At 43.0% G+C, this 23,266-nt stretch overlaps 1 protein-coding gene across 3 annotated transcripts; it reads right to left on the reverse strand.

Annotated features, from left to right (window-relative positions):
* Positions 1 to 910: 910 nt before the first annotated feature.
* LOC122784336 (filamin-A-interacting protein 1-like) lies at positions 911 to 21,700 on the reverse strand. 3 transcript variants are annotated; one of them, XM_044049570.1, is made up of 6 exons: positions 21,310 to 21,698; positions 14,267 to 14,569; positions 13,416 to 13,595; positions 12,189 to 12,367; positions 3,004 to 5,743; positions 911 to 1,452 (listed from the first exon to the last, which is right to left on the reverse strand). In XM_044049570.1, exons 2-6 carry the CDS (start codon positions 14,549 to 14,551, stop codon positions 1,249 to 1,251), a joined length of 3,588 nt encoding a protein of 1,195 aa, XP_043905505.1. In that variant the 5' UTR covers positions 14,552 to 14,569; positions 21,310 to 21,698; the 3' UTR covers positions 911 to 1,248. The 3 variants fall into 3 exon arrangements, with proteins under 3 accessions (XP_043905505.1, XP_043905506.1, XP_043905507.1); XM_044049571.1 differs by lacking the exon at positions 21,310 to 21,698 and adding an exon at positions 14,649 to 14,707; XM_044049572.1 differs by lacking the exon at positions 911 to 1,452 and adding an exon at positions 1,862 to 2,633 and having other exon boundaries at positions 21,310 to 21,700.
* Between the last annotated feature and the right edge of the window lie 1,566 nt (positions 21,701 to 23,266).

Here is a 23,266-nt window from a genome sequence, read left to right on the forward strand (position 1 = left end):
CGGAAATATTAGTTGATACAGCGATTCCGGATTCAGCTAAGTATATTTATGATTTAATCTACCGCGGTTATTTCAGTCGCTATCTCTCCCCACATTTCTAATCAGATTTGAACAACTATTACATAGAAACGAATGGTCCTGTCAGAGTATTGGCAGGACTTAATAGTACTTTTTGAAGTATTTGCGCTTTCCAGCTATATTTCTCCCATGTGAAATCAAAGGCAACTGCTTGAGTTGAACGCATTGTTAATAAAACAGTGTTTATGAGATCAAAGGTGAAAAAAAGGAACCAAAAAGTGAGTAGAAATGAGAACAGAAGCAAAATATATAGAATAAATAAGACAATATACTGTAAACAATAATAATTTGCATTGTATAATATAATCCAGAGGTCTCAAACCTGTGGTTTGCAGTCCCTCAATCTATTTCATGTGGCCCACCTCTTAATATTCAGTTGAAATATGTTTTTGATATTTATAAATTCATTTTGCATCATAAACCCTTTTTTTTTTAAATTGTGAACCACATGTATATGAATACAGTACATAGTACATATGTACCTCCTGTATGTAATAGTTTTTGTAACCTAAAGGTAGACGTGTGAGCTCTTATATTGTGCTTCATTTCACACTTTAAAACATAACAGCGAACTGTTAACAAATACGTGAGCACTGATTATACATTTTTAATCTCTATTAATCTGAGGAGCGTCTGTCTGTTAATCATTATTGACGTACTGAGGGCACCAGTGTGACCTGTGATGACTTATGTGGTGTTTGGATGAGAAATGCAACAGATAAAAAAAATTATTTACTATAATAATCCCTTAGGGAAATTCTCTCTCTGCATTTAACCCATCCTCTACTAGGAACCTAGAATTAGGAGAATTAGGATGACACACACACACGAGTTGGCTCAACGTTAAATAGCTTTTATTTTTGGTTCCAGTGGCAAATGATGACAAATTCATACTCCATAACCTGACATGCTGTGAAAATATGACCGCGTCTCGACCTACAGTGAGAAAACATGGATTGAATCAAAATCCAGCGTTGACATGCAAAGATATAAAACCCTAAAAAAATGAATGAAGCTCTGCTCTTTAACGTCAAAGTGACGTAAAAACTAAGCGTCTCACACGCACAGTTCCTCAGTTCTTGTGCTTTTTCAAATTGGCGTCAGTTTCGGTGGCGAAGGCAATCGTACCGCGCTGAGCGGTTGTCATGACAGCAAGCGGGTTCGACCTCCTCAGTTCTTGCCTCCCGCCACAGAGGCTGAGTGTGCGGACACCGTCGACTTCCTCAGCTCGATTTTCATCAACTGGTTCTCGGCCCGCGACTCTAACCTCGTCACCGCCGACAAGCCCAGAACTGCCTTGCTGGTGGGTTTCAAACCTTTTGATACAGGGATCCGTGTGGTCGCGCTCCGAGCCGACTGCACATCCGGACTGGGCTGGAAAACAAACAGCAAAACAACACTGGAAATGACATTAAGGACAATGTGGGTACTGGTTTTTACGTAGCTGTGTTTCACTACAATGAACCATCTCCACCAAGTCAAAAGACCATGTTCAGACCAGGTGTCATCCAGCCTGAGTGGGATCTGATCTCCAAGGATTTGGATGTAGGCAACTGGGCTGTCTCACACTTTACTCATAAAGTAAAGTAAACTAAATAATTAGCTCTAGCATTTGAAAGTAGCATTTTGTAATGGAGAAATACTAAGGGAATACTAATTATATGGTGAGCTGCTGATCTACTGCTGCCTCGTGTGGTCACTTTGTGTCACTGAGGTAAATTCAAAGGGATTTTAAATGCTGAATTAAGAAAATAAGACATTTGAACTTACTGACTGTGTGCTGTGGTGTTAAAATCACTGATTTTCTCTATGGGGTTTGGTGTGGGAGAGTGAAATCACAGTTTTCACCTTCGTACTGAAAGTTTGAAAAGGGAGCTGCATTTCTGCAGTTTGTGAAAACGTCAAACTCTTTGTGGCTGTGATTCGTTAAAAGGGAGGACATTATGTCAGTTGGTGAATTTGTGAATTTGTAAATGAGATCAGTAGGAGGTGTTCTCTTCACAGTGGGATCAGGTCATTCCAGTGTTAGCTCATACCAGTGACATCGCGTCAGTGTAACTGTTTTATACCTGGAGATAGTGCTATCTAGGGAGCACACACCACGCGATTTCATTTTTACACATTTCAGAAGCAACTGAAACATAAAACAAAAATCATCCAGTCATTGATTTGTTTGTCAATCAAAGAGGAAAATGCAGTTCACGCTGCTTTAAATTGTTTGCTCATGTCCACAATGTTTGGTGCAGACCTTTATGAAAATAGACGACCTCTCTGACTCTGACTGGCCCATGTAGCACACGTTCCAGTCCAGTAGGTGGTGCACTCTTTTGTTTTTGGTCAAAAAAGAAGACGGGCAAAGAGTGGCCACTCCCCACACCTTTATAACCCAACTCTCGATAGACTACAAGGACGAACCCAGGAACTGGACATCTATGGTTACCGTCTTAAACTTTTGACTTAAAGAAGAGTGCGCCAAACAACTGGCCTGGAAAGTGTTGTGAGACAGTGGCATGTGCAGCCGGCAGGTACAGTCCACGCAGTCCTTGCAAGCAACACTGCAGACATGAGCAGATGAAGACATTTACATGAAGACCCTAGCTGTACTCTGTGGACATATGGAAGCAGAATGTATGACCCAGTCTAGCAAGAATCCTAATGACTGCAAATGTCTGTACACGCATTTTCTGGTACTTTTCTTCTAGTCTCATTTCCAGAGGACTTGAAATGAGAGCACACAGGAGAGAACAGTAGGAAAATCTCCAGAAAATTCACAGTAAGATTGTGGGCAAGTGTCCCGTCTCCCAGGTGCCATCGTTTGCCAGAATGTTCTGGAAAGATTCCTCCTGTACTGAATGCGTCTGAACCCCCGGAAACCCCTTGCTGCATTCTTAACATGCTATAGAAAGTGAATTTGCTGTGACTCACCACTGACTGTGTCGGCCTGGAGGCTGCAGAGGTGATGGGTGTGATCGTTATGCTGCTCGTCATTTTGCCCGGAGTCGTCTTTCCCATCGAGGTCTGGCGTGGGGAGCGCAAAACCGTCCCTGTGGAGGCTTCTTTGCTTTCTGAGTTCATACCAATAGTTCTGAGCGTCACCACGGGACTGCTGCGTCCATCAGAAGGTCTTTTAAACTGTGGACCCAGGTGGATGTGGATCTTATTGTCCTCTGTTGTGATGATGTTGCTGTTCCCATTGTATTTCCGGACATTTGAAGGCACAGGTTGCTTCTCTGGGGTCATTTTGATCACAGTTCGGCCTGAAGTCATTTCGTGAGGCTCGGATGATGCGCACGCTTCTGCCACAGGTGTGGTGCTGACTGTGATGATGGAGACCGGAGATTGAAGGCCTCCAGATCTGCTGCTGTTGGTCTTCTCCGGACTCCGGGCCTTGGAGATGGTAGTTATTGTGACAGGAGATTTTGCTCGAGTAAGACTTCCCGTCATGTCGCAGGCTTTGCTCTTTGACATCACAGTTGTGGGCTTAGGGACGATGGTGATGCGAGGTTTCTGGAGGCCGAGAGTTGGGATGATGGTGGTGCTTGAGAAGAAATCTTCAGCTCCAGGGCTGGTGATTTCCAAAGTGGCAGTGCTGTTTTCATGATCTGGGGTCACTCGGATGTGTAGTGGATGGCCTGGGTGTGATGCCCCGTTGGTCTTTACCGATGTCATCTGATTGAGGGTGATGGCCTCTTTCTTTTTCATCCAAGGAACCCATGATCTACTTGCCCCAAGTTCTGCAGATGCTGGAGGGTATCGTTCAAGGACAGTTGGCTTCTTCAGAACCCGTTGTCGGAGGTTGCTCATCAAGTGGTTTTCCTCAAGTACTGATTTTCTGATAAAGCCTGCTGTCGTCTCATCCTCAGAAAAGTCACCAGCTATAGCATCAGTCTGAACCGCTGTAGAAGTAACCTGGACATCAACCATCCTCCTACCGTTCATGCTAGGCCTCAATGCACGGCTGTAGCACTTGGTGGCTTCAAGCTCCTTGGTAAGACAGGCCACTTCCCGGCTCATGCTCTTCCTCTTCTCCTCCTCTTCCATGAATCTCTGCTGGAGCACAGAGTAGTCCACCTGCAGCTGGGAGAGCTGGTCTTCCTTGTTCATCAGCTCATGAATCTTCTCCTTCAGGGCCAGAACATCTGCCCGCAGCTCTCTGGATTTAGCCTCCTCCATCTTGTAGCGAAGTCTCAGCTCGGCCTCAGGACTCTGAACCTCGCCTTTCTCTATTGCTTTGTTTCTGGCAATCTGAATTTTCATTTCTTCCAGCAGCTTAGAGAGTGTGTTTGCTTTGTCCTGCTCTGTTCGGAATTTCTTCTCCAGTAAATCGTACTCATCCTCTGTTTTCATCAAATCTCCCTCCACCACCTCCAGCTGTTTGAGTCTGCTCTTAAGTCTTTCGATTTCCAGTGTTAGCTCTTTTACTTTGTTGTCTTCATCCAGATTCTTGTTGGCCCACTTCCTCTGCAGTTCCCCCCCCGACTCCTCCAGTCCGTCCATTCTTATTTTCATACTACTTAGCTTGCTATTTAGAGCTGTACACTTCTCCTCTTCACTTGCAAGTTTAGTTTTCAACTCCTCCTTCTCTTTGGTCAGAGCTGATATTTTCACTTCCATTTCTGACTTGAATTTGAGAAGTTTTTTGCTCTCGTCAATCAGCTTCTCAGTGACCTCTGTGACCTTGCCTTGCTCTGTTTTCAACATCTTATTCATATCGTCACTTTTCTGCTCTTCCTGTTTGAGTCTCTCTGCCATGTTTTTCCTCTCATCGACCAGTATGACAGTGAAGGATTTCAACTTCACAAGATCGTCTTTGAGGACCATTTCTGTCCTTTCAAACTGTGACTCTGATGATTCCAGTTCTTTCAGTCGGGTTTTCACTTTCTCCAGCTCTCCGGCCAGATCCTTCACAACACGTTTCTCTTTCTCCAGGTTGGTGTGAAGCTGAGAGCACTCGCCTTTGCTCCTGCTGAACGCCTCCTCCAGTTTCTCCAGTTCAACCATCCTCTTCTGCAGCTTGTCCACCTCCAGCCTCAGCTCTCTGCTGTGGTTCTCCTCATCCTGCAGTTTTTTTCTCAGCTCTCTGCACTGAGTTTCAGTTTTGGTGATCTCCTCATCCTTGCCCTCCATTTCCAGCACCCTCTTCCTCAGTTTCTCCAGCTCCGCCATGAGAGATGAGTTGCCACACTCCCCTTTGCTGATCTTCTCCCTCAGCTCCTGCAGGTCCTCGTCCGATTTCTGCAGAACTTTGTTGTTCTCCTCCAGCTCTTCGATCTTGTTTGAAAGTCCCGCCAGCTTCAGCCTCAGCTGTCGGCTATGTGACTCCTGGTTGGCCAGCTTTGTGCTCATCTCTTCGTGCTCCTGAGCAAACTTGGCTGCCCTGTGCTCCAGCTCGGTCTCCAGCTTGAGGACCTTCTGGCCGTCCTCCTTGGCAGTGTCAGAGACAGTTGCCAGTCGCTGCTCTCTTTCCTGCAGCTTCTGGGTGAGTTCTTGGACCTTCTGGCTCTGCTGGTCGATCTGCTCGATGTGCAGCTGCCGCTCATCCACCAACATCAGGGCAAAGGACTTGAGCTTCACCAGCTCAGCTCTGACCTTCTCCAGCCTCCTGCTGTGGTCCTTGTCCTTACGAGCTTGGTAGGCCTTTTCCTGCTCCAGCAGCCTCTTGAGTCTAAGAACCAGACAGAACAAAAGACCACGTGATGTGAGTTTTGAAAGCTAACATCAAACATATTGTTCCAGTGCAGATGTCAACAATCCTGAATCCATTTTGCGTCAAGGATGTTGGCAAATGTGCTCACAATCATGAATGATTAGATGCAGGAAAAGTTATTTTTGAGTGCTCCGACGTCCTCGGGCTCATTTTTTTTAATGAGCCCTGCGAACACATCTGGTTAAGAAGACCGGGCTAATGAGACCAGGCGAGCAGAACAAATGCGGTCAGCAGGACGGAGGAGGGAAAACAAAGCAGATCACAGCTGCAGGTCAGTGAGGTGAGAGTGTATGAGACTCAGCAGATCAACGTCAGAGAAGCTGACGATTTTGATTCATGGTTTTAAAAATGGATGAGAAAGTTGATTCAGAAGTTTTCTAACTTGAAACATTTTTGGTATTATTAGAGATGTTACATAGGTACGATTTTTGGAACAATGACTGAACTGTTACTGACAGGAAGTGTCACAAATGTTTTGGTAACAATAACCATTGAGGAACAGAATCTGTTATATTTTTGTCAACGCTAAAACACAACCCCTGCAGTTTGCAAAACAAAAGTCTCAGTTTTCTCTTCATCCACGCTAAAAAACAACCTCACAATTTTTTAAAGTAAAAGTATTTCTTTTATTTGTGTCCACACTAAAACACAACTCTGCACTTTTCATAATAAAAGTCTCAGTGCTCATCCATACTATAACACCACTCCCACAGATTTCAAGATAAAGGTTCCAGTTCCCAGTGGTCTACACTAAACACACTAAACACAAGCCTACATTTTCCAAAATAAAATACTTCATTTTCTCTGTTCATCCACACTACAACACAACCCCTGCAGATTTCAAAATAAGAGTCTCAGTTTTCTGTTCATCAACACTAAAACTCAACCCCTGCAGATTTTAAAGGTCCCATATTATACCCTATTTCTCCAAGTTAAACTAGTTCCCTGGTGTCCTAATGAAATGTCAGTGACATCTTTGGTCAAAATACCATAAGGATGAAGCACCATAGCAGTTCAATAACCCTGCCAAAACAGCCCTTTTCAGAACCCTCGGTTTTGTGCCTGGTCCCTTTACATGCAAATGAGACACAGGCAAACACACACCCACTTCTTCCAGGGGGTGTGTCGACGCCGGCACGCTCACGCTACCATGACAACAGTTTAACGTGATCCGTGGGAGGAACGTGGCTGGTGGAGGAAACTTTGCGGTTCAACCATATGTTTGAACCAGAGTCCGACCTTGAACAACAGGAAGCTATGGAATAAGTTGTAGTACGTAGACTGCAACAGGACGTGTCAGAACGGTCAGTTATGAGCTCTATTTGACCGTTTCCTAAAAATGTGTGTGTTTGTACGTCGTTAAATACGGTCGCTGACTAAATACGCTGGCCGCTGTTTGTGTAACTCACTGCTTCTAAAACTCTAGATTTGTTTCAGTAACTAGCATGCTACTCCCGTGTTCTCCACAGCAGTGGGAATGTAATAGCACCGGTTTTTATTATTAATCTTCTGGTCAGTCCAGAATTGTACTGACCAAGGTTCACAAAACAGTCTGATGTGAAGTGGTGCGAACACACAAACACACGTTTGCTGACTTTATCCGGCACATGAGCTTCATATATAAAATCCTCTGTAAAACACTGTGCTCCACTGTGCAGCCACCAACAACACACTTGTCCCTCCGCGTTGACATAATACCGCTCCTCCTCCCTAGCCTGCACTCTCGCATTTTATAGGGACAAGGTGGAGCTAAGGTGGAGCTCTCAAAGTAAACTTCCTGGTGGGGTGGCAACATTCGCGGTGAAATGCGCATTGTGTCGTCACAATCACAGGGAATTCAACATTGCGTGTTTTATAAGGGGGAGCACGAAAAAAGGACTGAGTCTTCATTTTTTCACACTTTGGCGACTGGTAGGGCCTCCAGAGTCCCGAATATACGTATTAAAATGATTAAAAAGTTGATTTTGCATAATATGTCCCCTTTAAAATAAACGTTTTTTGTTCATCCACACTAAAGCACAATCCCTGCAGATTTCAAAATAAGTCTCAGTTTTCGGTCCATCCACACTTAAACGAAACCCCTGCATATTTCAAAATAAATGTCACAGTTTTCTCCTCATCCACGCTAAAACAAACCCCTGCAGATTTCAAGATAAAAGTATCAGTTTTCTGTTCATCCACACTAAATCAAAACCCACTTATCTGTTTTCTTTTCAGTTGAGCTTGTTAAAGACAAGATCAAATTGGACTGAAAATATCACTGGGTGTTTGAACCTGAAGACAGATAATTAGCAAATAAATATATTTGTTTCAACACAGTTCCTGAATCTTTACACCATCACAGATTTTTAGAGTTGCATCTGCAAATAATTTAGCCTTGGTGTGGACACTGTGGACACTGAAGCTCTGCCAACACACTTTTGCGAACTTGACACGCCTGGGTTAATGTGCTGCTGGTGGATGTTTAGCTAATCTCTGCAGGAGATGTGAGACACCAACGGTCACATGTGACAAAAATGTAAAAGTCAAAGTGTCAAAGTCACTCTGCTCCTGCAAAAGACTCTGCTCAACTTACCGACGCGATAGGACGCAGGAAGGATTTCATCCATATACGAGAAGCTTTTTAAAGCTCAGCAAGGGACCAGAACCAGAACCAGGACCAGAGCCAGAGCTGCTGCTGCTGCTGCTGCTGCTGCTGCTGCTGCTGCTGCTGCTGCTGCTGCTGCTGCTGCTGCTCTGAGTCTCACAGGATCAGAGGGAAGCGACACTGCGGGGAATTAGCCATCACATTCCAAACATGTCATCAGAGGACAATGAAAAAGGTGGATGTTGTGCAAAACGGCACCGCTCCACTGCCTGATGATGTCACCCATGTCACCATATATGGTGCCCAGGAGTGAGGACACTGAGGAGGAGGAGGACGAGGACATGTCCTCCTCTTCTTTCTAACTTTTTCTGCTTTTCCTCCTCGGGGAGAATACAAGGGCAACTGTGCAGCAGGTTTGACACTTACAACGCTGTTGTTTTTCTTTTTGGATGAAAACTTTAACCCATTTGTCTCCACGCATGTGGTTCTTGCAGGGCCCCAGCCGTGTTTCCATGGCAACGCGGCAGCAACAATACAGGGCGAGACGTTTTGCTTTTGGACAGGACAATACCAGGACTTATCTGGTGCTCATAAACATCTGCAGGACAAGAGAGAAGAACGTGAAGAACATCACGTTTTCTGTGATTGAAAACCCTGGACGATGTCGTCAGTGCTGACATGACACTTCCTCTCCCCAGAGAGGGCGTGGCCTCAAGAAAAGACAAGGACGTTCCTGTTGATGAGCAATGATGACAATAGGAAGTGACGATATATTCAGTGTCCACTAGAGGGCAGCTCCACCAGTTCCCAAAAAAGACCACAGTTTAAAAGGAAGTTTATCGTACACTGAGCTTTTCATTTGATTCATAACATCAAAAAAAATTCTTGTGGAGTTAATGGTCTCAGTCCCACAGTTTTCAAAATAAAAGTCCCTAATTCTATTCATCCACACTAAAACACAACCCAGCCATTTTCAAAATAAGGGTCTTATTTTCCGTATGTCAATCTTAAAAAGAAACCTCACAGTTTTCAAAATAATAGTCCACTTCTGTTCATCCATGACAAAACACAACCCAGCAGATTTCAACATAAAAGTCCTGCTTTCTTTTCATCCACACTAAAACAAAACCCAGCAGATTTCAACATAAAAGTCCTGCTTTCTTTTCATCCACACTATAACACAACCCAGCAGATTTCAAAATAAAAGTCCTGCTTTCTTTTCATCCATACTAAAACACAACAGCGCAGCAGTTTTCAAAATAACACATTGATAATAATACTAATCTTGTGTGGATTCTGATATAAACGTGTATATAAATTCTTCTGACGTCGCTCACATTCTTCCTCTAGTGTCTGTCATTAAAACCTCGTTTGCAGATGATGAAGCTGCCGAAAGATTCTTCCTGTTCAGATTTATTCATAGCCTCAGTGATGACAGAAGCTCATCACACAGAGTTAGAATTAGAGGGAGGAGGAGGAGGAGGAAGCCACAAACACTCTGAGCCCACAGCAAACACAATCACACCAGGAGGCGCTGATCTGCAGCTAATTATAGTCACACTCAGATTCTGCTGTTTGTCTCATTTTTAACTGCGTCCACTAACATTAAAGCTGCAGTATGCAACATGTTTTTATGGTTATTGATAAACAAAGTCTCACTTTCTGTCCGTCCACACTAAATCACATCCTCACAATTTTCATAATAACAGGTTGTTTCTGTTCAACAGTGCTAAAACACAAACACAAATCTTTCAAAATAAAGGTGTCACTTTCTCTTCATCCATACTAAAAACAGAACTCCCCAGTTTTCAAAATAGCACGTAATGATGTTATCATTATTAATCTTCATCCACACAAAAACGCATCCCAACTTTTCAAAATAAAAGTCTCACTTTCTTTCCGTCCACACTAAAACACATCCTCACAGTTTTCATCATAACTGGTTGTTTCTGTTCAACCATGCTAAAACCCAATTCCAGTTTTTTCAAAATAAAGCTCTCAGTGTAAAACACAACCCCCACAGTTTCCAAAATGAATGTCTTCCTCTCTGTCTGACCACACTAGAACAAATCCTCACAGTTTTCAAAATAACACGTAATAATGATGATGATGGAAAAAAAATGTAGTTTTAAAAAAATCTTCATCCACACCAAAACGCAACCCCACAATTTTCAAAATAAAAGTTTCACTTTCTGGCTATCCACCTAAAAAATGCAACCCTGCAGTTTTCAAAATAAAAGTTTCACTTTCTGTCTATCCACCTAAAAAAACGCAACCCTGCAGTTTTCAAAATAAAAGTCCCAATTTCTGTCTGTCCACACTAAAGTGCAACCCCATGGTTTTCAAAACCACACTAAAACAAATACAATTGTCAAACATTATTTCACCTAGATTTGAACACACTGGACCTTTAGCGTTCAGTTTCTCTTGATGCCGTTTATTTCTCAAAGATCATTTCTGACGTTGATGATAATGTGTGAAAACACATTCCTGTCGGCTGCAGTCAGTGTGCAGGAGTGAGTCGACCCTGAACTCACACAGAGAGAGTGATGTCAGAGATCCTGCTGCGTGATTACGACCTCTGTTTACTCAACAACTGTCATGGACTAATACATCGACGCCACAAACACTCTCTGCTTGTTAATAAAAAAATAGGATAAAAATATCACTTTAGGTTTTGTGAAGTGTGCTCACATGAAGAACCAACACAAAGAAAAGTGATTTTAGCCACTTTTCCAACAGGAAACTGAAGTTTGTAAACTGCTCACAGTTTACACACCAAAGCCCAGAGAGAAAATCAGTGATTTTCACATCACAGCACACAGGAGTTGTTGATCCACTGCTGCCTCGTGTGGTCACTTTGTGTCACTGAGGTCAATCTGAACAAAATATGACATTAGAACTAAGTGATGGATTTTCTCTATGGCAGGGGTGTCAAACATATGGCCCGGGGGCCAGAACCGGCCCGCCAGAGGGTCCAATCCGGCCCACAGGATGAATTTGTTAAAATTTCACACTAATCTAAACGTAATGTCAAATGCTCCAGATACCGTGACTAAATGTTTGTGCCGTTATAGACCCAGCGTGCTGTGTAAATAGTAAATTTAGGCATGATATTGTTGAAATTGCACAAGAAATTTCATGTTTTGTAAAATTAAATGTAAAACAAAGGAGAAAAAACAAAGGAGTTCTTGTTGTTCATGGGTTATTATTCTATTATTATACTATTTTTACTGGTCCGGCCCCCTTGAGATCAAATTGTGCTGTATGTGGCCCCTGAACAAAAATGAGTTTGACACCCCTGCTCTATGGGCTTTGCTGTGGGAGAGTGAGTGGTTTCCTGTTGGAAAAGTCTGTCTGTGAGATAAAGACGTGAACGTGGTAAGTTTTCAACTCGAAATTTAAATGAGTAAACTTTTCACTCTCCCACACCAAAGTGATTTTAACATCACACACACAGGAGTTGTTGATCTACGGCTGCCTCCATCACGAAGTTCAAATGTCTTATTTTGACAATTCGACATTAAAAACCCATCGTTCAGATTTCCCCGCGAGCTTAAATCGCTGATTTTCTCTCTGGGGTTTGGTGTGGGACAGTGAGTGCTTTACAAACACAACTTTACTTTATCGTTAGAAAAGTCTGTCAGAGTTGAGCCTCTGTGTCCCAGGCTGATTGTCAGCAGCAGGGGGCGCTCACAGGTCAGTGCGTGAGCGGCGTGAGCGGCGTGAGCGGCGTGAGCGGCGTGAGCGGCGTGAGCGGCGTGAGCGGCGTGAGCGGCGTGAGCGGCGTGAGCGGTGTGAGCGGCGTTCGCTCACCTCTCTCGCTCCTGCTCCAGCAGGCCGGTGAAGTCGTCGCTCTTGTTCATGAAGTCGGCGTGTTTGCGCTTCTCGTTGTCCAGCTCGGTGATGGTGCGGCGGTGAAACTTCTCCGCCAGCAGCAGCTGCTCCAGCATCCGTCTGTACGTCTCCCTCTGTTTGTCCTCCAGACGCTCCAACTGACGACGACACGAGCACAACAACACAACTCAAACACACACACAGATTATCCACGCCGACTGTGCGAGTGTGTGTGTGAGAAAGTGTCCACACTGTGAATACTTTCACGCTCACTGGACTTTTGTTCGGAGCAGAAAATCATGTTCCCGTCACAGAACTGCTGCGATTCATCGCAGAAAGGACGATTTCACGCTCACATTTCATTCTTCTCTTTCATGAATGAAAAGCACCCACAAAATAAAAGATTACACCTCGTCAGTCCTCCACATACGTCATCTGCTTTTAAACCCTTAAAAATCTGTTTAATACACAAGATGTTTGTGTGTATAAGCATTTATATTTTGCAAGTTTTTACATCATAGAATTTTTGGAAGCACAGGCTAATTTTAGGCTTAGATTTCACTCTTCTCTTACATTAGCACCGCCAAAATAAAAGCTTAGGCCACATTGTGTGTTGCAGCTTTAAAACTCTTTAAAATATGTTTAAATACACTGTTTCTGCTTAATCATTTTTTACATTCTTTATATAATTATTACATGTTATAAATGTATAATCAGTATTTCTCCTGTCAAATGTCAACGTTTATACCACGTTGTGCCTTTGTATTAATCGTATGTTGCAGTGAAAACACCCTTTGGTTTTTTTGGGTTTTTTTTTATTCTCAATTTCTGTATATATATTTGTTTATAATAACTATAATATAAAAATATAAAACAGAATTGTTGAGGGGGCTGCTAATTATTTTTCCCCTCAGGATTCACTGTTTCTATACATTCACGATGATTTCTCTAACAAAACTGAAAAATACTATGAAAGTAAATGTCCGCAGCAGGTGTTTCCATACTCTTGAAAAGCACCAGGGGGCAGTAGAAGAACCATATATATATAGTCTGTCAAATGATGGGATGTATCACTCAATCTTTGTGGATTTAAAGTGCACAGTGAACTCTTCTCCTGCCAACATGGCGGCGTAAACAAAATCCTTCTCTAAAATAATCATTTTACTGTACGTGATTTTTGTGCGGCGTCTAACTTCCCGTCCTCACCTCGGCCATGGGTTTCTCATACACGTCGTCCGTGCTGCTGCCGCCGCCGCCGTGGACGAGGACGCCGTCTCTCTGCAGCGCCTGCAGAGGTTTGACAGGGGCGGCCGAACCGTAGTGAGCCTCCAGAGTCTCAGGTCTGGTTCTGTCTGACTTCAGCAGACCGATGACGTCTTCTCTGGCCTGAGGACGAACATTTGTATGACATTCAGTCATAAACTACGATTTCAATAAACAACAATACAGTCAAATCTAATGTGACACAAAGCGAAACAATTCATCATCAGATGCGCTGCTCTCTGTCTGCTCGAGGTGGAACTGCAGCTGTTTGACGACCATGTTAGCTCTGTTAGCTTGTGTTTAGCTCTGTTAGCTTGTCTGTTTTGCTCTTTCAGCTTGTGTTTAGCTCTGTTAGCTTGTCTGTGTAGCTCTATTAGGGTGTGCTTAGCTCTGTTAGCTTGTATTTAGCTCTGGTAGCTTATGTTTAGCTCTGTTAGCTTGTTTTAGCTCTGTTAGAATGTGCTTAGCTCTGTTAGCTTATCTGTGTAGCTCTATTAGGGTGTGCTTAGCTCTTTTAGCTTGTATTTAGCTCTGTTAGCTTAGGTTTAACTCAGTTAGCTTGTCTTTTTAGCACTGTTAGCTTGTGATTAGCTCTGTTAGGATGTGCTCACTTCTGTTAGCTTGTCTGTTTAGCTCTGTAAGCTTGTGCTTAGCTCTGTTAGCTTATGTCTGGCTCTGTTAGCTTATGTTTATCTCTTTTAGCTTGTCTGTTTAGCTCTGTTAGCTTGTTTTGGAGCTACAATGTGAACGTATGAAGGATGGTTTAAGCTCCAGAAGAAGCAGAAAGTTCTCACCTGAACTTCTCCTTCCATGATTCCCAGCAGGTGAAGCAGCTCCTTCTTTGACAGATTTGGCGTTGGCGTCCTCCTGCTGTCTCCAGCTCTCTGAGGTGTCTTCTTTGTCCCCGTCCTCCCGTCCTTCTCCTGTCTCTGGACTCTCATCTTCCTCTTCATCAGCCCTGGTGTGTTCTCCTCCTCCTCCTCCTCCTTCTTCTCCTCCTCCTGCTTGAGGAAACCGTTGGTTGGTTGGATGTGTCCGTTATGGTCTGGACCTTCCATGGTGCAGTTCCTGGACCGCATCTTTGTTATACCTGTGAACTGGATAAAGAAAACAAAGAAACCCACTCATGTCATGTAAACATGTAGATTTAATCTCATTTTCAAGCACTTTTCAAACCTGGAAGACAAGAATTTCAAGCAGCTGTAGGAACCCTGAGAGTAGCTCCGAGGTCTTTGGAGGGAAAGGTAAGCTAAATTAAAACCTGGTATGTGAACAGTATGTACTTTTATCTAATCTGCCTCTTCCCTTGAGCACAAACAGACAGGACTCAAACGTCGACATGGTCGGGAGGCGGTTGGCACCGCAAACAAACAAAGTGGAGATGAAATGAGCGAGTGAGCGGCTCTCGTCTGCTGTCCTGAGTTCTGACACCAGATCTGAAGGAGGTCAAAGTTCCCGTGAAAGCAGACCATGACTCAGCCACGGAAAATCCTGGAAGCTAAGTGTTAGCAGCGACGTTAGCATCACCTGTTATTTATAGTTGTTTCAGGAGAGAAGCCAAGATATTTCCACAGAGTGAGACACAACCATACTTATGTTTGTATAAGAGCGGAGTTGCTTTAAAATAAAAAGCGGCTTGGTTTTTTTCTGTTTCCAAACCCATAGAGAAAATCAGTGATTTTAACATCACACACACAGGAGTTGTTGGTCCACTGCTGCCTCCATCAGTAAATTCAAATGTCTTATTTTGTCAATTCAGCATTGAAAATGTTCTGTTCAGATTTACCCCAGGGACACAAAGTGACCACATGAGGCAGCAGTAGACCAGCAGCTCCTGTGTAAAATCACTGATTTTCTCTCTGGGCTTTGGTGTGGGAGAGTGAGTGATTTACAAACTTCAGTCTGGAAAAGTCTGTGTGATGTCTCTTTCACACTAAAATTGGAGGGTTCACTCAGGATTTTCAAACATGGGTGAATTTGCAACTCCAATCCCATTGGCAAAAACACCATGGTTTTAGTGTTACTTTGTTGCTATTTTACTTCAGGGTGTCTATACATTGCTCATTTACATGAGCTTGTTGTTTAAATAAATAATATTGAGCACTGTACCAATTTCTAAAAAGCTTCTAATTTTGTTACGCTCACAGCTGGATGATGAATGCATGTTCTAGCGTTGCTGAGCGGTTGGCAGAAAGTTGGTTTGGTTCTAAACAGAGTTAATTGTTCTGTGTGACCTGAATCTTTTACCTCAAAGTTTTAGGACGTGAAAATGAAATGCTATTAAAAATATGTAGAGTTTAGATTGGATGTGAAAGTCTGATAGTGTGAGAAAGGATCCAGACCGTGATGAGACAAACTGACTTTGACACAGTCGGAGTATAAACGCAGTCGCAGCTGCTTCTTAGCCAAATTTTAAAAGGAGTATTTTTAGGGTCTCTCCGCTTGTGTCTGGACTCCAACAAGAGCTCGGAGGCGATCACTTTATAAGTCATCAGCAATCCCTCACATGCCTGAACTTTCATGTTACTGCACAGCTGCCGATCTCAGACTCGCACACCCCAACACAGTGACACTGTAAACAGCTGCTCAACGTCGACCCACCGACAACACGACAACACTGTGAAACTGAACATGTGTTTAGTCCAGTTCAGGATAAAATAGTAACGCTCAATGACATTTTGTTATGCACTAATTGTGTATCACTTGTAAACTTGTAAACCTTACTTGTCGTGGTACTTTGTGTTATTTGTTACAATCACTTCCTTCACCACAGTTCAAAGTTCCTTCAACGCGGTTCAAAGTTCCTTCAACGCAGTTCATAGTTCCTTCAATGCAGTTCAAAGTTCCTTCAAAGCAGTTCAGAGTTCCTTCAACACTGTTCAAAGTTCCTTCAACGCAGTTCAGAGTTCCTTCAACACAGTTCAAAGTTCCTTCAACGCAGTTCAGAGTTCCTTCAACACAGCTCCCAGGTTTTGGTTGCTTTGTAAAGATGGAGACATCAGGAGAATGAGCCTCTAAGACAGTCAGACTTGCTACAAGTGAAAACATGGAAAACATTAGTTCAGAGATCAAGATCACTATGACCTGCATGACGGAGAACCTTCGCGGTCTAATCTACAACAAAGATGAGTTTACAGAATGCTCTTGTGCTGTGAATCTTTCCAAATTATTTTCGGACAACAACCTTGAAGACGTCTTCAGAGTCTGTCACTCTTCACCTCACCAGTGACCACAACAGAAGCTGAATTAAAAACTGTGCCCAGAAGATCCAGATCCTTCCTCTGATCAGGAAGTGGTTCTCTTGGACTGAAATTATTCAGGAATTCTCTTGGACTTGGATCGATTCTTCACATGTTTGAGTCCTGAGGATTCTCATAAATGTGTCATTTCGCCTAGAACAATTCTAATGGAGCTGGACTTCTCCTCTGTCTTCCTCACTGGGACCCATCTTCTTCTTCTATGTTTACTTTCTTGCTGTTTTATGGCACTTGGCATCTGAAATTTTGCATGTCCACCGTCTTCCATGTCTTTCTCCAGGACAGCTTCCTCCTGCACCTCAGCTGTGTCTTCAGACTGGCCCTCACCAGCCTCCTTATACTGGACCTCAACTGTCTCTTCAGACTGGACTTTAGGCTGGACCTCAGCTGTCTCTTCTTGGTGAGGTTGACTGTCCTCTCTTTCAGCTTGGATCTTTGTGGAAAGGTGAAGGTAAAGTGACCGCTGAACACTGAGCTGAGATCTCAGTTCCTCCATGTCTCTCAACACAGACCATTTCTGTGGTATCTTCGGACAGAAGGTGTCCCTCTCAGTCCTCAGGTTTTGGAGTAAGCGCTGAAACGTTGACACGTTGTCTGCATGACACTGCTTTTCCCTCTGAAGTTTTTGCTGAAGGAGGTTAATGTGCTGCCTCTCTTTGTGGAGACAAGCTTCAAACCATCTCATTCTCTCCTCGTGGTGTGAAGCTCTGAGGTTCTTCAGCTCGTCTTGGATGGTCAGTTTGTTCTCCCTCTCCAACTCAAGCTCCACCACCGTTCTCTGGCAGAACGCTCTATCCTCTGCCTTCATGTGGTTCATGTAGAAGCGGGTTCGCGCTGCAGTATCCTCCATAGCTTTGGTTTCTTCATGGAGTCTACGCTGAAGGTCACCGATCTTCTGCCTCAGTGTGAGAACTTCAGCGTGAAACAGTTTACTGCTCCGTGGTGAAGCAGCTTTGAGTTTCTCAAGTTCTTGCTGGAGAATCCATATTTTTTTACCCTCCACACAGAGGTCATCTGCCATCTTCATACGGATCTCCTGCAGGTAATACTTTAGATTTTGTACTTGAAGTTCGTTCCTCAGGATTCGGAGGATTCTTTGTTTCCTCCTCTCGGTCTCAAGTTCCTCCGCCATCTTCTGATTTTGTTCATCATGCTTCCACAGTGAGAGAACTTCAGCTTCATGCCCGTGTGAATCTCTGATGCTCCTCAGTTTTTCTTGAAGGAACCTTTGTTTCTCTCGCTCCATCTGAAGCTATGTCTCAGGTGTGTTGATTTCTTCTCTTTCTTCTTCTCCTAATCATTTTCTGCAGATGTGCATTGGGAGGCGCAACGCTGCCCTCCACAGGAAAAAACATAAATCTGTCCACAGTTCAAAGTTCTGAACTGTGTGGAGTTCAAAGCCATCAAAGACACCTGATGAGGTTTTTTACTGATCATATGATCATATGAATGAAGGCTTTATTTTGAGCATTTAAACACAAAACAATATTTTTTTTTGTACCAAAAGTGTACATTTTTTTGAGTTTAGTTGCGTCAGTGTTTTCATCTCCATGGAAACGAAACCACCACAGTGAGACATACAGTGCTCAGTACAGTGCCTCAGTGATATCAGTCATATCAGGCAGCGCTGCTTGAAATAGCGATGCTTACAGTCGGGGCTTGAATGTCACCGCCGACTCACGTTACCATGTTTAGCGCGTCACCGCAACATCAGAAATAGACGCAGGCCGAGCATCTGGAACACAGGCGTGAACTCGTTCAAACACACACACACACAAAACTATCGCTTTAAAGCTGTAGTACGTAACCTTTAAATATAATGAAATAATGTCTGTTACAAGATTCTTTATGTAGTCGTGTGCAACATTATTACCAGGCATGAAATTCTTTGGACTTAGTGTCTCCTCAAGGTCTCATTGAACAATTTTAGCTGGTGGCTAGTTGTTAGCATGTCCAGCTATATTCAGTGGCTTTTTACCATACGACTCAGCATAAATTCTTATATTATTTCCAGGTCAAAGTTCAGAGGCCGGAACTGTAGAAAATGCTCTGAGTTCCATTCACATCTGGGAGTGAATTTACTGTGTTCCTGTTGAGAAGTCGAGAAAAGAAATCAAACCTGTCTCGGGCTAGCCATTGTTAGCCATTGTTAGCCACTGTTCGCAAGACCAGTCAATAACAAGGCTTGTGTAATGCTACGCACGTTAACGTTGTAGCAACAAGTCTACAGTTAAAGTTGGTTCTTGGTAAAAGTAGCAGTGTTTGCATGGTGGCAGCCATCTTGAAATCCCATGTTGGAGGTTGGTGAGGTTGCTCCAAGTTGGAAATCTGAGTTCCAACAACAAATGGAACGCACCATTAGCAGAAGTGGGACTAACATCCAACCGTCCATCCATTGCCAACCGCTTATCCGAGCCCCACAACTTCCCCTCCCCTGGCCACATCGTCCAACTCTGACCGAGGGCTCCCCTGGTGCTCCCAGACCAGCAAGGAGGTTTAATCTCTCCACTGAGTCCATGGTCTGCCCAGAGGTCTCCTCCCTGTTGGACATGCCAGGAACATTAACTAAGGAAAGTGCCTTGGGTGGGATCTTTACTGGTTGCCTGAACCACCTCAACTAGCTCCCTTCCACGTAAAGGATCAGCGGTTATACTCAGAGTCTCTTCTTGGACGACTGAGCTTCTCACCTTATCTCTAAGGGGGACTCCAGCCAACCTTCTGATGCTTGTACCCGCAAGGACAGTAGACCGGTAGCTCGAAAGCTTTGCCTTTTGGCTCAGCTACTTTTCTACCGCTGTCGCCAATTTCATGTTCCATTGTTCCCGCACTCGAGATACTTCTGTATCTCCTTCACTTGGGGTAAAGACTCATTCCTCAGCCAGAGTAGGCGATCCATCGGGTTCCTACTAAGAACTATGAGCTCTGATTTAGAGGAGCGGATTCTCACTGTATGTTCAGTTTTAGTCGGACGAGCGCAGATGTTTGTGAGTCTACGTTGCTTCAGACTCTGTGTTACTGTCTGGACTTTAGTGGGAACATTCAGGTGAGTTTGAGCTGCTCGAGATAAAACTTCACCTCTGAGTCTCAGTGAGCTGTGAGAGAGCACGTCGTCGTCCCTCACCATGTTATCTGCTGCTTTCACACACAACACTGGACCCAAACTCCCCTCTGCACGTCCGCTCCTTGTTGTGTTGCCATGGGAACAGCCGCTGCTGTTATGAAAGCAAACATGAGGGCAGACGCTGCTGAGTGTCGTCAGTTTCCCACACATCACTGCTCTGAATTAGCATCATGAGCTCATGGTTCCCGTCTTATCAGTGACTCTGTTACAGACTGAGGCAGCAGCAGCAGATGATGATGATGGTGATGATGATGATGATGGTGTATGAATGTTTGAGGCAGAGACACGGATGAAAATGCGAAAATCGCACTTTGTTTCTATCACTTTCAGGTCTGACATTATTATTAATATATATCACAACAATAAAAACTAAAGATTTTCACCGAGTGGCTAGCTTGCTAAGATACATAGATACACCAGTGTGGTCCATAGAGAAAATCAGTGATTTGAGCTGGCGGAGCTGCTGGTCTACTGCTGCCTCGTGTGGTCACGTTGTGTCACTGAGGTCAATCTGAACCAAGTTTTTCAAATGCAGAATTGACAAAATAAGACATTTGAACTCAGTGATGGAGGCAGCAGTGGATCAACAACTCCTGTGTGTGTGATGTTAAAATCACTGATTTTCTCTATGGGCTTTGGTGTGGGAGAGTGAGCGGTTTACAAACTTGAGTTTCCTGTTGGAAAAGTCTGTCTCACAGTGAGATAAAGACGTGAAACACAAACATCGTAGACTTAAACTGACGTAGATCTTCTTTCTTTCTGCTGCAGATGCTAAAAGCAAAGGATTCTGTGAAAAACAGTGAAAATGATTCACTGATTCCTCGAGGATCTGAAACAACAGTTAGTGGATTATCGCTCAAACCTCTTTGGTGGAGCGTTTAGCAGATGTCTGCATTAAATCAATCATTTAAATTTCACGTCTCACCCTCAAAATAACACGTGCAACAACAACAGTGACGGTAAAGAAAGCAAAGCTATTCATGGAGTCTCAGGGGAGGTGGGCGGGGCCGAGCAGTGCAGCGCAGAGCATGCTGGGTATGATAACACAGATGATTTTCCCTTAATCTGTGATTGATTTAGTTTCCTCACTTTTCCACTTCAAATGTAAGGGTTAATCCCTGATAATCTGCCGTTTAGTCACATGGTCATACATCATGCTACACTTTTGTCACCAAAGTTGCTGCAAGTTATTTATGCAATAAGATACTAAAATAATACAAATATGACAATAAAGTATGAAAGTGTGAAGTAATATGAAACAATCTGTCGATTTAATGAATATTGTCATATGAATGATTTTTATTTAAGTTTTTGTTGCACATTTAAAATACAGAAGCCTTGTGTGTCATGTGTGTGTTATGAAATGACAATAAATATCATTCTATTTCAACATAAATAGAGTTAAAATATGTTTATTTGTTTATAATCAAATCATTAACAGCAGTGAATAGACACTTACCTAAACTCTCTTTACTCTCAGTACAGCAGTGAGTCCAGATCCAACAGTGAGTCCAGGTCTTTGTGACACAGTGAGTCCAGGTCTCTCGTGCTGCCTTCACTGACACACCATCACTACATTACTCCAGTCTTCAGTCTCTTTTGTCCTCGAGTCCAGTCAACACTGTCTCCTCCTCTGTGTCAGGGACAAGAGCGTGTGAAGTGTCTCCTCTGTGATGAACTGAGTTTAAATGGAATCAGAGAGAGAGGGACAGAGACAGAGAGACAGAGACAGAGACAGAGGTGAGAATAGACTCTGTTGTTGTTGTTTTCTCTTAAATCAAATCACATGCTGAGAGTCTGTGGTCAGCAGTGAGAGTCTGCTCTATATTTAACCTGTGCCCTCAGTGTGTGTGTGTGTGTGTGTGTGAGCAGCTGAACTATGAGACCACTCCTCCTCCACAGCTCAGCTCAGTTTATATACAGGAGATGATGGATGTGTATTAAAACGACCAGTGACTGTATATGTCACATTTTATTCTGTTTATTTCATTTTATTAATAAATACATTTTTATTTCATTCCTTATTATTATTATTATTATAATATTAATAATATCTTATTACACTTTAACAAGACATTAATTAACAAAGCACATAAATATAATAAAGTTTAAATAAAATAAGAGTGACTTTGTCTCGGGTATAATTTTTCATCATATTATGTCTCGCAAAATCATTTATTTCCCTCTCACAAAAACACAAAACCAGCACAAAACTTTAACATATGTCATCATCTTTATGTATATATGCATATTGGTGTTATATTGTCTTTGTGTACAATATTCAATGTTTTAATAATATATGTATTTAAAAATAAATAAATAAATATATATATTTATTTATTTTACAATAGTTGAATTAGTGTGTGTGAAGAACAATCATTACTGGTTAATGAAACTCTCCGGTGTGTGTGTGTGTGTGTGTATTTTCGTGAAGCTAAAAAGTTTGCCAAAACGTAAACATCAAAGTTTTGAAAAAGCCTTCAAAATAAAAGCAGGACGCTTATTGTCCTCAGTCATTATTCCCGTCAAAGGTCAAGTCCATGTACATTACCGCCTGCCACCACCTGGTGTCGAGCGTGGATTCAAACGTTTTTTTTAATCTTTATTTAACAGGTGAAAGAGATCTCTTTTTAAAGGGTGACCTGGCCAAGAGGTCAAGAGGTCAAGAGGTCAGCAGGTCAGCATGGTGGAATGACGTATTCAGACAAAATAGTGTTTTTGTGGAATCAACCATTAAAACTTAGAGAGAGAGAGGCTGACTTTTGCAGCTGGTCGCACAAGCCCCTCCCCCTTCCAAACACCTGTTTCTAACTGTCCAAAACAGGGAAAGAGATGGTGTGTGAGCGTCAGGAGGTTTTCAGGAGCTCCCACGTTTACATTTGTGAAAAACAGCTGTGAACTGACGGAGAAATGACAGTTTTAAAATCACCCTCATTTTGAAAAAACTTCAGAGCCAAGTTTTAACATGGGGGCGAATGAAAGGTGATTTTAGGTGATTTTATAAAAACAAAGTGCAAGTCATATGAGAATGAAAACAACACCCAGGGTTAGACGACAACCATAACAACGTTTTAATGTAAAAATCTGTCTGTGTAGGTTGGAAAATAATGGGCAGGAAAAGAGTTTGTTTACAGATTATTTCCATGGACCTCAGCTAGAGTGGGCCACTTTTAACACACTTATTACAAAATCTTGTGATCCGTTTAAAGTTTGAACCACGTCTCTGCGTTAAAGTGTGATGAAACTGTGAGGCTCCAAAGTGGAGTGTGACGATTTTTTTCAACTGTTTTCCACTCATTTTATTGACAGTTTTTTGTGGAGTTTTATCGCCATGGTTACTCGAACACTTAAAAAAGACATAGCACACCATTTCCGATTCAACTGTACGTTTTGGCGGAAGAGGAATAACATCGCCA

Source organism: Solea senegalensis, linkage group LG17 (assembly GCF_019176455.1).
Source record: "Solea senegalensis isolate Sse05_10M linkage group LG17, IFAPA_SoseM_1, whole genome shotgun sequence".
Lineage (NCBI taxonomy): Eukaryota > Metazoa > Chordata > Actinopteri > Pleuronectiformes > Soleidae > Solea > Solea senegalensis.

Coding starts and splice junctions, on each gene's coding strand:
- LOC122784336 (XM_044049570.1), bottom strand. CDS start 14,551: ATGCGGTCCAGGAACTGCACCATGGAAGGTCCAGACCATAACGGACAC. Junction 13,596..14,266: donor TCATGGAAGGAGAAGTTCAG/GTGAGAACTTTC, acceptor GTTCGTCCTCAG/GCCAGAGAAGACGTCATCGG. Junction 5,744..12,188: donor CTGGAGCAGGAGCGAGAGAG/GTGAGCGAACGC, acceptor TCTGGTTCTTAG/ACTCAAGAGGCTGCTGGAGC.